This window comes from Choloepus didactylus, chromosome 13 (assembly GCF_015220235.1).
Source record: "Choloepus didactylus isolate mChoDid1 chromosome 13, mChoDid1.pri, whole genome shotgun sequence".
NCBI classification, from domain to species: Eukaryota; Metazoa; Chordata; class Mammalia; order Pilosa; family Megalonychidae; genus Choloepus; species Choloepus didactylus.
Genome location: NC_051319.1, coordinates 56862295 through 56874434, shown reverse-complemented (window position 1 = coordinate 56874434; position 12140 = coordinate 56862295). Strand labels below are relative to the sequence as shown.

Here is a 12140-nt window from a genome sequence, read left to right as displayed (position 1 = left end):
TTTATAACTAATAAGCTGTGGCTCCTCGGCTGAGAGAGAGTACCATCCCCAAAATGCTGGCTTTCAAAACCACACCCCACAGACACGGGAAAACCTGTACAGCGTGCAGAGACTAGACGAAACTTTCCAAGATAGCATGGAACTGGCCACGAACATTTAAGCTCACAAAGAGTATGAATATTTAGACGTATTTTCAGTGAGATCTCTTCAGAATATATACAAGGAAGAGTGACGCAGCGGAAGCGATCTGCAAACAGGACTTATCCCATTGTTCTTATGCTAAAGAACACAGATGCTACATTAAACAAAGCTTTTAAGTCCATAAACAGAATATTCTTAGCTCTTTATAGGAAAAGTTGAAAAGTAGCCAATCCATTTACATTTCTCAAAGTACCCCCCAAACATTTATTAGGGCAAACTATTCATGTATTTTTTAATATAATATGAAAAACATATGTGTGCTGGCAAATTTAAGCTCCTGCATTATAACATAGACTGTGAGTTTCATTGATACACAGACATTTTATAGTTTATGTATATAAGATATAAACCAGAGTAACAGCTCCAGGACGGTCTTTAACTTTAGGGATAAGACAGTAAAGGAGGGGAGGAAATAAAGACAAGTAAAGAAAAGAAAGGAAAAGAAAAGAAAAGAAAAAAAAAAACCAGGTGAATTTAGGATCCAAAGAAATAATTCAAACTGACTGTAAATGATTTGAAAAGCTCTATGCAAACCCTCACTCCCTGTGTCTAATTAGTGTAAATAAAAAGCCTCTTTTGGAAGTCCTTAAGAACGATTTATCAACTGGAGCTGTGCAGATATGGAAAATGGTTTCTCCTGACTGGGCCCCTTGAGAAGTGAGGTAGTGTGGAGCAGGTGTGTCCACAGAGTTCCTCCCTGTTCTCTCATCTACAATTCAAGGAGAACAGTGACTACCAAAGACTGGAAGAGAAACTTCTCAGGAGGCAAACATCATCCAGCTTGCCCTGCCCTTCAGAAAGAGAACGCACTTAGCATCTGCTCTTCTCCAACATCATACTCTGTAATCAGTTCCTATAATTGAATATCTTTATCAGATATTGAGAAATTCAGATCTGAAATCTACTAGAAGTAGCAATCTCCCCAGCATCCATCAATCATACTAAGACCAGTTTTAACTGCCAGGTAATTTCTCCGGTAGAGTAATTAAACCATGGGGTGCTCTTTATGAACAAAATTCACTCTCCCAGCTATGGATTTCTTTTATTTCCATTACTAAAGAAACAGAACTTATTAATTCTTTCCTATTAATACTTTAAATAAAGGAGAATGCCCATTTGATCAGTAGTTTCTGTGATGAAACTAAAGAAGAGATGGAATTTTCCCTTTAACTACTGTTCCTATCCATGTCGGGCTAAAGCCAACCAGTGTGAAGTAGTTACATGACTAAGCAACAATATAAGGGCTGGTCCTGACAGCACTTACAAAAACCACATGAGATTTTTACTCATAAACTGTTGCAAGAGGTGTTTATTTTGGAGTTAGTAGACCCAGACTGGATTTAATTAATTCAGCAAATATTTGTTTAGTGCCTACGATGTGCCGGGCACTGTACTAGGTGCTGTATTTGTAGCCTCAAAAGAAAGACCAAATTGCTATTTTTATGAGTGTGGTTGTAGACTAGAAGCCAACCCCAGCGTCAAATTGCTCCATGCTGTTTCTAGCTGTATGCTTTGCATGTTCAGAGAAAGCTCAGTGGCTCAGTGCAGGCCCATGTTGCAAACCACACAACCAGAACTGCCCACTCAGGAAAAAGGATCATTTCAAATAAACCAGGCAAACTTTTTGCCTGGCAAAATCTCTGTGCCCAGTTGTATGTGCAAGAACTGTGCACTGCCAGTTGCATATGCAAGAACACATGTTTTTAGTGAATTGGACCCTGATTATTTTCCTCTTTCTTCATCTCTCATATTGATTTTATGTCTCTTCTGTGTCTAATTGAGCTACGATAATTGTTAATAGTTTACAGTAGCTTGAAGAGCTTCTAACCTCTGCAATCGCGATGACCTGTAGATATAGAGAAACGATACAATGCATATTAAAGTTAGCTTTTAAAATATATCTATGTCTTAGGAAAATAATTGCATAAGAATAATATAGCACAAGCTCCACTGATTAAAATATGACCTTTCTTACTGGACTGGTGAAACAAAATTATAGGTTCCAAATCTATTGACATCTAATACCATATGCACAAATGATTGCCTATTTTTGTAGCATCTTTTTGGTCACAAAATCTCTTAGGGAATGTGTAAAAATAATGTAACCTCTAATATCAGATTATAGGAAGGAATATAAGTGGTTTCCTTTTAACTTTTTTTTACGTTTGGAGAGCTAATAATATGCATCTTTGATGGTTGATTTCAAACTATCAAAGCTTCCTAGTGCTTTTCATGGTGGTTCTAAAACTTTTGAGACTCAGGTACTGCCTTCTCCAACTAATTTACCACTGAGACGTGTTCCTTATTCTCAAGTATGGGTTTAAAAGATTACAAGCCTCATGCTGCCTTATCTTTGTTTTTTCCTTTGAGTAAATTAGATGCATGGTTTCTCTAGATTTACATATAGAAAACTGAGATGTGGTAGATATTAGAGTAACACTTGTGCTAGGGAGAAGAGGCTGATTTCTCACATTTGTGTGCAACATTTTCCTACCTAACTACCATCTGGTCCACATTAATTCCCTCTCATAGCCATAGCTTTCCATTACCAATGAGTTCTCCATGTATGTGCAGCATATGGTCCAGGAAATCTTTCTACTGAGAATGTGTCCCTTAGGCATATATTTCCCCTAGATTACCATATTAAGAAATAGTCTCCCTAAACCGTACTTAAAGCGTTACCATAAAATTGCCCCTTGAACGCAGTTAAATTGAAAGTGCTCAAAATGCGTATCAATTCAGGTAAAAGAAATTCTTGGCACTTGGTGGAGAGTTTTTTAATTTGCTTTGTTTTTTTTTGTTTGTTTTGTTTTGTTTCCTTTTTCTAACTCCCTACAAAGCTATTGCTAATTGTTTGCTTATGCTGGGTGCCTATTTCTTTCTTAGTCTGACCACATATTTCATAGAATGATTTTGAATCCAGGAGTGGAAAGTAGCGACTATGTTTTAGACCTCAATATAAACAAAAGGAAATAAAGGAAATTCTGAATGTCCATTTCTCAGACTAATTTTCCCACTCCTCCTCTTATCAGTATTTTGAGATGAGCTGTAAAACCCAGAAGTGGAAAAACAAAAAGTTCAGCCGCAAGCACTTCCCTTAAGTTTTAGATTAAAGTGTTTTTAGAATTTGGATCTGAATCAGACTATTTGCAACAAAGCGGGTGTTTGAAACTGTGTGTGGGGCAAACCAGTGCTACCAAACAGGGTCCTCTTAAATGTTACCAAAACTTTGTGTTAACATTTAAGGGCTGTGATTCCATAGAAAAATGTATAGCTTAGATGAACCACTTGGCTTGCTTTTTCCTACTAAGCAAAATTTTGAGAAGACAAAAAGCTGTGTTTATTTTTTACATGTTGTCTTTAATTTGCAATATTAAAGTCTTCTGGAAATCCAAATTCCAATAATAATTTTTAAAAAGAAGAATGCAGTGCATTTATCTCTGTAATCTATCCTTCCGGTAGCCAGTATTTTATATATCACATACATGGTAATCACACTCAAGGATGTAGCCAGTTTGGTGTTATTGTGAATCTGTCCTACTTTCTACCAAGGGCACAGTTACACATTCACAGTAGTTGCCCTGATCTCTTTTTCAAGAGTGCAAAACGTTGCTATAGGTAAGTTAGTTTAATGAGCCAAAGATTCTACTTTAATATCACAGAGCAGTTAGATTTCATTTCTATAAGAGAGAGCAGGTTGTAGGGCTCCCTTGAATCTTTGTGACAGCTGAGACCAAAGCCCCTGCATTTAGCCTTTGTGGAATGATGAAGGGACAGCTTAGGAATGTTTTCACAGGAAAAGTCCAGAGTTTCTGCCATCACTCCCAGGCTAGCCATCCTTCTTCTGGAGTCATCCTTGGTAGGCTGTGCTGGATCTCAAAAATCTATCCCTCACTAATTTGAATCATATCAATCACTGATAGCAAGGTCAGTGGTGGGGGTGGGGGGCACTCATAAGTGTGAGATGAGTTATGAAACAATGTAACTAACTTTATTGAACTAAGACACAAAAGGCACAGTCACACTTAGTAGTTAAGGCCTCCATTTCCCGGGAAAAGAAAGGGAGAGTAGATCCCTTTAGAAAGCAGTAACTTCTCCCAGAAAAAGAAATGCCTCTGAAGTTGAGTTGAAGCTGAAGACTAGAAACACTGGAGCATCCATGAGAAGGGCTCAGGACAGCTGAACTGTTTGTGATGGCAAAGATACTCATCCACTACCAAAAACCTGCCCCATCAGTCACAAACAGTATTCCCAAAGGGACACACTCTGCCTTGAGACCTGCATGGGAATACCAAAGAAGGATAATAGTATTTTGAGCAACTACTGTGTCAGGCACTGTACTAGGTGCCTCCACTAGTAGGTCATTTTATCCTCCCAACAACCCTGGGAGGTAAGTGTCATTAGCCCCACTTTATATACAAGGAAAATCGAAGCCCAGAGAGGTTAAGTGATTCCCCGAGGCTTGCTCAGCAAGTGAGAGAGAGAGGAGCTGGTCCTTCATCCTTGCCCTGAGCACACCCTGCTAAGCCTTTCTACTCCTAAGGCCGTCTTCTCTTTCAGTCTTCGGGTCAGGCTGGCTGCCCCGCTCCTGGCCTCTGAGCGTGGGCTTCTCTGGCAATGTTTTCCCTAACTGTATTTGTGATGAAAACAGGGCACTCCAGTTCCCTCTTGCCCAGCACCACCACGTCAGATTCGGCGGCCCAAGAGGGTTATGAGTCTAGGGGAGGAATGCTGAACTGGAAGGATCTGCTCGATTCACCTGAGAGCTCAGACCCTTTGGGGGCAGTGTCTTCCCATAATCACCAAGACAAGAAGGGTAAGGCCTTGGAAAATGAGTCTTCCTCTGGGGGAGAGGGAGGGAAAAGCGGGGAGGACTATGTAACTGCTTCCAGCTGAATCATGGGTGCATTTAAGGAACCTCCAAATCACTGAGATTGAAATCTTATCAAAAAAGACCAAGACATACTACTCTTCTCTGGACTCAATCCTAAATGACTGCCTGACCAAGGAGAAACCACACAAAACAAATAACACATCCTCTAAGCTTCCTCCACCCACAAGAGGTATGGCTTGGCCCAAAGCAGACGCTGGCTCCTATGATCCCTTTCCACTCCTCTTAGCCTCATTCTGTGATTTTTTTTCTTGCATCCCCTTTCCCTACCAGAATGCAATGGAACACACAGCGGGCTTTGGCAAGTGAATGTGATCTAAGGAAAGGCCTGTTAATCAGTGAATTGAGAAATAGCAGGACAGAGTCTTCTCTGGCTGGTAGTAGCTTCTCTCACTCCCGCATGGTGCTGAATTTGAATCAAGTCTCGATCCTCAGACATACTGTAATTGCCATTGGAGGACAATGGTTAAAACAAAATATGTTTTTTAATCAAGCAGAATCGCTATGCATTTAAAACTGAAAGAAAGCCACACTAAATGAAAGGGACTGCACTGTGAACTGTCCTAATCTCCCTGGCTTTCTTTGCTTAACTAGAGACAGGAAATGTCATCTCTTTTCTCGCCATTTGCTGCTTCTGGTAACACATCCTACTTTAGTTGCAGCTGCAACTAAAGAGGCCTTTACTTTCCAAAAAACAGTCTTGTAAATCAGAGACTGAAAAGACCAGTTATGTTGCTGAGCTGTTTCCCCCCATTCAGAATTGTTTACTTCTGTATGTTTTCAAGAGTTTCATCCAAGCAGGGGTTAAGCAGCCCCTGTGAACTTTAGAAGACAGTCCCTAGCACTGCCGCCTCGTGTTTTCTGCACATGTATTCTATCCTGAATTTCATAGAAGGTTTTCTAGGCAGCCTCTCATCCTCTTTTTTTTTGCTCCTTATCCCGACAGTGTTGTAAGCCTGTGCTGTTCTGCTTGCCAGGCCAAAATAGAAAGATCTAGCCCCTTTTATCTTGTTTTTGAACATTATTATTCTTCTGGACTTCCTCTTATTTATGTGCCCTGCCCCAAATCTTAGAAAGAAAAAAAAAAGGATTTGGGATCCTCAGCCTCTTTAGGCTGGAGGGAGCCCTCCAGCATAAACCAGCCAGAGAAGGAACCAGACTGGCTTGTGATGGGGTCTCGGCAGGCTACAGTCCCAAGCAGGTGCCGTTCTTTGTTATGTGTGGCTCCAGACCTCAGATGTGTTAATATTGGCTATGTTCTTGGTAAGAGACAACTTTGTACAGTCACTTTGTGTTTGCCCACTGTGACTTCATGGAAAAAAAATGTCTTTCCAGAAAAGCATTAAATGTGGCAGCCAAATATCTAGCTGTTGGTTGTAATCGTTTTCTCTTATTTCACTGATAAGGATGGCATGAATTTCTCCAATCACTAACACCCCCCCGCCAAGGAAAGGAGACTATCAGAGAGTCTAATTAACAGTTTGACAGATCATTTTAAAATTCGGAGTTGTTCATTCTCTTGGGTCTTATTATGAATATTGACAAAGCTGGAAGCAGTTTACATATCGTCAAACAATGGTGGCAGAGGTGATTGCATGGGTGTTTAACATGATCACTGTTCTTGTGCTGTTAACTCCTTGCCTTGCCCTGTCAAACTGGAGTTTGATTTTTGACAATTGATTATGTGCGTTGATTGGGCAATGCCAATGAGTTCTTATGCAGAAATCAAAAAAAAAAAAAAAAAAAGATGTAGCTTAATGTTCTTTTTGCCATGATTTTTATGATTTTGATTTCCATTTTGCTATGAATTGTTTTTCTTTTTAATGTTCATGATTTATTTTCAACCTCTGTTTTGTTTTGCCAAGCACTGTGTGATATGACTAGGTGATTGCGTTAATCCCTTGAAAAAGTCTTGTTTCTTTTCTGACTCATTAAGATGTCCCTTAACTTGAACCAATCTGTGATTGCCTTGCTTCTTTTCATTCCCTGATGTTGGTGCCTTGATGATGTCACATCCGTGTGTGCAGCATCTTCTGGGATGCAAGAGTTTCTTGGGTTTTCTGGGGGCCTCCGACAGGTGCTCTTTTCACTGGGTCGATTGTCTCATGGGAATGTGACATTTATGTGCCCCAGCTTTCGGAGCTAAATGTACTCTGGAATTGTTGCTAAAATACCTCACATTTCTCCACTAAGCAGAAAATGTGTCTGCTGACCGGCTGAGGAGGAATCAAGCGCCTCATGCCCTTTTTATTTTGGCCACTGAAAAAGAGGCCAGTGAACAAATGAGCCCATGGCCCTGCTCTGTGGATGGCTGAATGCCTCTGCACTCTTCCAGTCCTTTGTCCCACCCTGCCCCACTCCCAAACAATCACACATTTCCAGAGTATGTTTGCTTGTCTTTCCTTTCTTTTCCTTGCCGTGTCTCTCGTCTTGATTTAATCCTGTGCGTACCTCACATTCTGTCAAAGCACCGTTCCTTCGCCTTGCAGTCTAATCCCCTTCTGCTACCATTGTTCTCAGCCTCCCCCTTTCAAAATAATAGACCCAAGCCCTCTACCCCTTGGTGGGATGTTCCAAGGCTCTTCCCTATATACTGTGAGTAGAGTTATGATGCTGTATTAGATATAGTCATACTAACAAAGCGTGAGAAGAGACCTGTGGAGCACACAGCAGTGTTATCACTGCAAATGAAGTAATTTTCTCTCTCGGTTACTGGCCTTGCCCTTCATTACCCTGCTGGCCTTGTCTAATGTCTCTTGTCCTTGCTGCTTTTCTTTAAAAATCGCCTGGTATCTTTTAAGCCTTAGATTCATTAGTAAAAACACAGCCAACTGCTCTGTTTTATCTCTTGGTCCCTAGATGTCTGGAGCCAGTCCTTTAATCACCAAGTTGATAAATTAGATGCAGCCCTGGCTACTTCTTTGTTGGTTTTGCCACATTTAAAAAATATATATATATTATTTATTTGTCTTATAGTTATTGAGGTGGTAATGGGTAGTTACAAAGGGCTTAAATTACAATGTGAATAAGAAAGAAAATCAAGTTTATTTTTAGATCTGGCTTCTTTCCTCCCTCTCCCCTGCCTCTTTGCTCCACAGCAAAAGGAATAAGCATTTTCTTTTTTTTAGGTTGAGCATTACTTAGAACTAAGGCCACTCTTGTGCCTCTTGTTTCTTTCAAAAAGTAGCAATGCTATGAAACCTAATTTCCAAGAAGATGGCAAATAAGTGAGGAAATTAGCCCTGTTCAGGTTCTGCCAAAAGAGCTGTGTAGTATAAATACAAACTATAAAAGCTGACTGCTACCATTAGATCACAAGAATAAATTGTGAGCATAAAAAAATACCTTAATTCAGACTCTATTTTACAGAGTTCTTGAGTGCTCAGAAAAGACACAAAATAGTCAATATATGGAAAGATACCTTCCTCGAAAACATCCCCCTTTGATTAAAAATGCCAAAATTGTGAAATGTTTATATATTTTGGGAACCCTTTAAAATGAGATACCATCAAATTACTATACTTAGTAAACAAGATATGCTCATTGAAGACAAGGAAAAAGTGTATAAAACAATTTAAATTAGAGGTCAAATGAATAACAAACTAAAAATAAAGTACAGTAAATTGAATATATTTTCATCTGTGTACGAGCTATTTATAAGAGCAGTTTTTAGTTTGGGAAACAGTATTCCAGTAAGATTCATAAAGCCAGCAAAGGATGATGAATAAGTCATCCACATTTCATAACAATGCTGAAAGGAATTTATGAATCACAAAGTTTATCAACAATCCTCTTTATAGTCAATTATTTGTGCCACAAATGCATTGTAGCCTACAGCAGCTTTGCCACCAAATGGGACATGTACCACCTTACGCAGGATGGTTTCGGCGGCTCAGGTACATCATGGTCTTCAAGAATATTGAACCTTACAGTGGAAAGTTAGGCCCTTTTCATTTCTGCTTCAGTCTTCTGGGTTATATCAAGGAAAAAGTCTCAGTTTGGTGCTTTGTCATTAACAATGCCCTCAATTTGCTACTCTCCCTTTTTGACAGGAGTGGGCTCTATACTGGGGGCTTTACCTTGCAGCAGAATCTTGTTTTGTTTTCAGTAAATTTTATTTTTATGGTTACCTTCTAGTTATGAAGTGTTACCTTTTTCCAATTATGGAAGTGATATAAAGTTTTTATTTGAAATACACTTTAAAGATAATTTCAGTAAAATATTAAACAAATATTCATGCAGGAGGTATAGGGATATAAAAATATTGAGTAAATAATTGGTAGCTGAGATGCATTGAAATAACTAAAATGCAGAAGTGGTAGTTGAATGACTAAACCTTGCATAACTCTGACCTGGAGCAATTAAAGGAGTCCATTGAAGATTAAACTATTGTGAAGAACTTTGCTTAGGGCATTTGGTAGAATGAGATTTAATGACTGCCATGCTCTCTGTTGGGCAGGCACTGCAAAACAGTGAGTAAATGCATCACTCCAGTTTTGCAGTTAGACAATCTGTTGCTCTTCTAATTCCTCCTCAAATTACTGAATTTTATGAGTGGGGATGGGACATTTGGTCAAGTAGGAATTTAGGGTAAAATGGATTTAGACTAAAAAGAAATTCGTCATTCTAGGATTATTAAGCGTCTGGCAAGTTTTTTCTCCACATCAGCCGTGAGCATCCAAGTGTAGACTTCAGCTATTTATTATCTAAATTGTGGCCTTGGAAAAGTTTACCTTTAGCACTGGGGCTTCCCATCTACTTTTCTTATATCCATAAGGGCTCTTGTGCTTCACAGGGCTCCCCTGGCCTGGCAACACCTTAAACTTGACCCCTTTTTCCCTTTTCTCCCATTCACACTTTTTACCTATTCTGAATCCCAACCCCCCAGAGCCATGCTTTCTTTATTGAGAAAAAGATCCAGAAATCCATTTTTAGGTGAATTTAGTTCACAAGAGAACCTACCTCCTGATTACTTTTGCATTTTAACACTCTTCAGTGCTTCAACTCTAACAGACTTGGGACTTTCAAAGCAATGTGGTTCTCCCATTGGGGAACATAATTTCTTGACTCTGATCAAGTTACATGTAGATGATTTTATGTAAAGAGAAAATTATTTCTGATGACAAGGAAATACAATAGGCCTCTCCTCTGCTCCTAAACAAGGTGAATTTTCTCTGCCACTTCTGCAGTAATATTACCGTAACAAAAATGTTTTCTGAGATGTCTCAAGCAAAATCTATTACTGGCACAGTAGCATATTATTGGATGCTAATCAGGAGTTAAAGACTATTCTAGAAATAGACACAGTTCCTGTCCAAGAAATAGCAAACCGCCAGACAGATGAAGCATGTGTACACATGAAAACACCAAAAAGCCCTTATAACCATCATTGTCTTAGTCAACAGGGTGAAATCATGCACAGTGGAGCTTAGAAAAAGATATTGGGGGCAGGGGGAAGAAAGATAGTCAACTGCTGTAGACAGACAGCTTGGCTAAACACATTAGGGATATTTTTGAATGCCACCCTGAAACAGGTTTTCCACACTTTTCTTTAGTCCTTTCCCTCAGTACCAATATTATAGAGGTAATATATCACTTAACAGAGAGGATGAGGAAAGTAAGGGGATGTTTCATACAGGATTCATATTTTAAATTTTTGTGGACATGTTGTCAAACTCAGTCAGGCCTTTCTGAACAGTTTGAACTTTATTTCAAAAAAATAAGCCCAAAGCATGGCTTTTATTGTAAAACTGGTGGTATCAGAGCCATCTTTAAATGCAGTGGTAGAGCAGTACGGTCTCTGAGAAAGAATTCAGAGAAGGGAGTATCTTACAGGCAGTACTACTAGTGGGGAAGGAAAGGGGCCCCGACTTTCCTCTTAAAGGAAAACTAACTGGGCAGGTAAAAACAAGCACGGTCAGAGGCAAGGAACACAATGAGATGGGAAACTTATTGTGGTTCCAAGAACCCTTTTAGAGTTCATTTATTACTGCTTTGGGGTTTTAGAAGAAAGATGTCTTTCAAAGTTCATTAAAAAAATAGTGTTATGTAAGTTGCTGTTGTTGCTGTTAGTGAAAAACAAAATACAAGTCTTTACATTTAGTTCATTAACATTTTTTAATTTGTAAGTTATGCTATACCTGCCATATAAAGATTTAGTAATTTTTATTACTCTATTAAACTATTTTAATCTTTAAAAGTTGAGAATCAGTCTAAAGAATATTTGTGGGGATATTTGAAGAATATTGTTTGGAAGGGTAGGGTTGCCATATAAAATACAGGGTGTCCAGTTAAATTTAAATTTCGGATAAACATTGAGTAGTTTTTTAGTGTAAGTATGTACCAAATATCTGAAGTGCACAGTTAACTGGGTGTCCTGTATTTTTATGTGCTAACTCTGGCAACCCCTTGAAGAGGTTGCTGATAACTTTTTCAGTAAGTATATAAGAAGATCTAATCTTTAGGTTAGGTTTCTCCTTCTATTCTTGCAAATTTATAATAACCATATAAGAATTTAAGTAAAAACTTCATTCCATGAAAAATATTATAATCAGATTTAATCTCAGAGAACCATCACTGAGAGTTATTTGTGTTGGCAAGGTGATAAAGAGTAATTTAAAAGATATCATTGAAAGCAGGATTTTAAGTGCCACTTTTAGGTGAAGAAAGTTCAGAAATCAAACTGTTCCAAAACAGGGGCATGGTTAAAATTACTGGTTCTTTTTAATTTTGTTTAACCTCAAGTTTTTTCAACTGTTATGCTAACCATGTTTCCCCTTCTTAAATTATATGGCTGTTTTATTTTTTTCTTTCCATTTCTCATGTCCAGAGAGGGAAAGAACTGGGGATCCATAGAACACTAGGAAATAATAGTTTAATACTGGTGACAGTAATCCTGGTCACAAAGAAGGGCAAACGGGCAACCTTCCTCCATTTCTTTCTTCATTCATTCTACAGACATTCAGCAAACATGTGCTATCTGCAAGCCTTTTGCTGAGTGTTACTGTAGATGCAGATTTGAATTTAAGATAAACCTGAAACTCAAGGA

The 12140-nt window shown here is 38.8% G+C and overlaps 1 protein-coding gene across 6 annotated transcripts in view; it reads left to right on the top strand.

The window, feature by feature from the left end:
- The window catches only part of SEMA6A (semaphorin 6A), a 135078-nt gene that overhangs the window by 107931 nt on the left and 15007 nt on the right, over positions 1-12140 (top strand). For 3 of the 6 annotated variants that reach the window (XM_037801182.1, XM_037801183.1, XM_037801185.1), the window contains one exon: positions 4853-5017. The exons of the other annotated variants lie outside the window; for them this stretch is intronic. In XM_037801182.1, coding sequence (XP_037657110.1) covers positions 4853-5017 — 165 coding nt within the window. The remainder of the gene's footprint in view (positions 1-4852; positions 5018-12140) is intronic. 6 annotated transcript variants of the gene reach the window in all.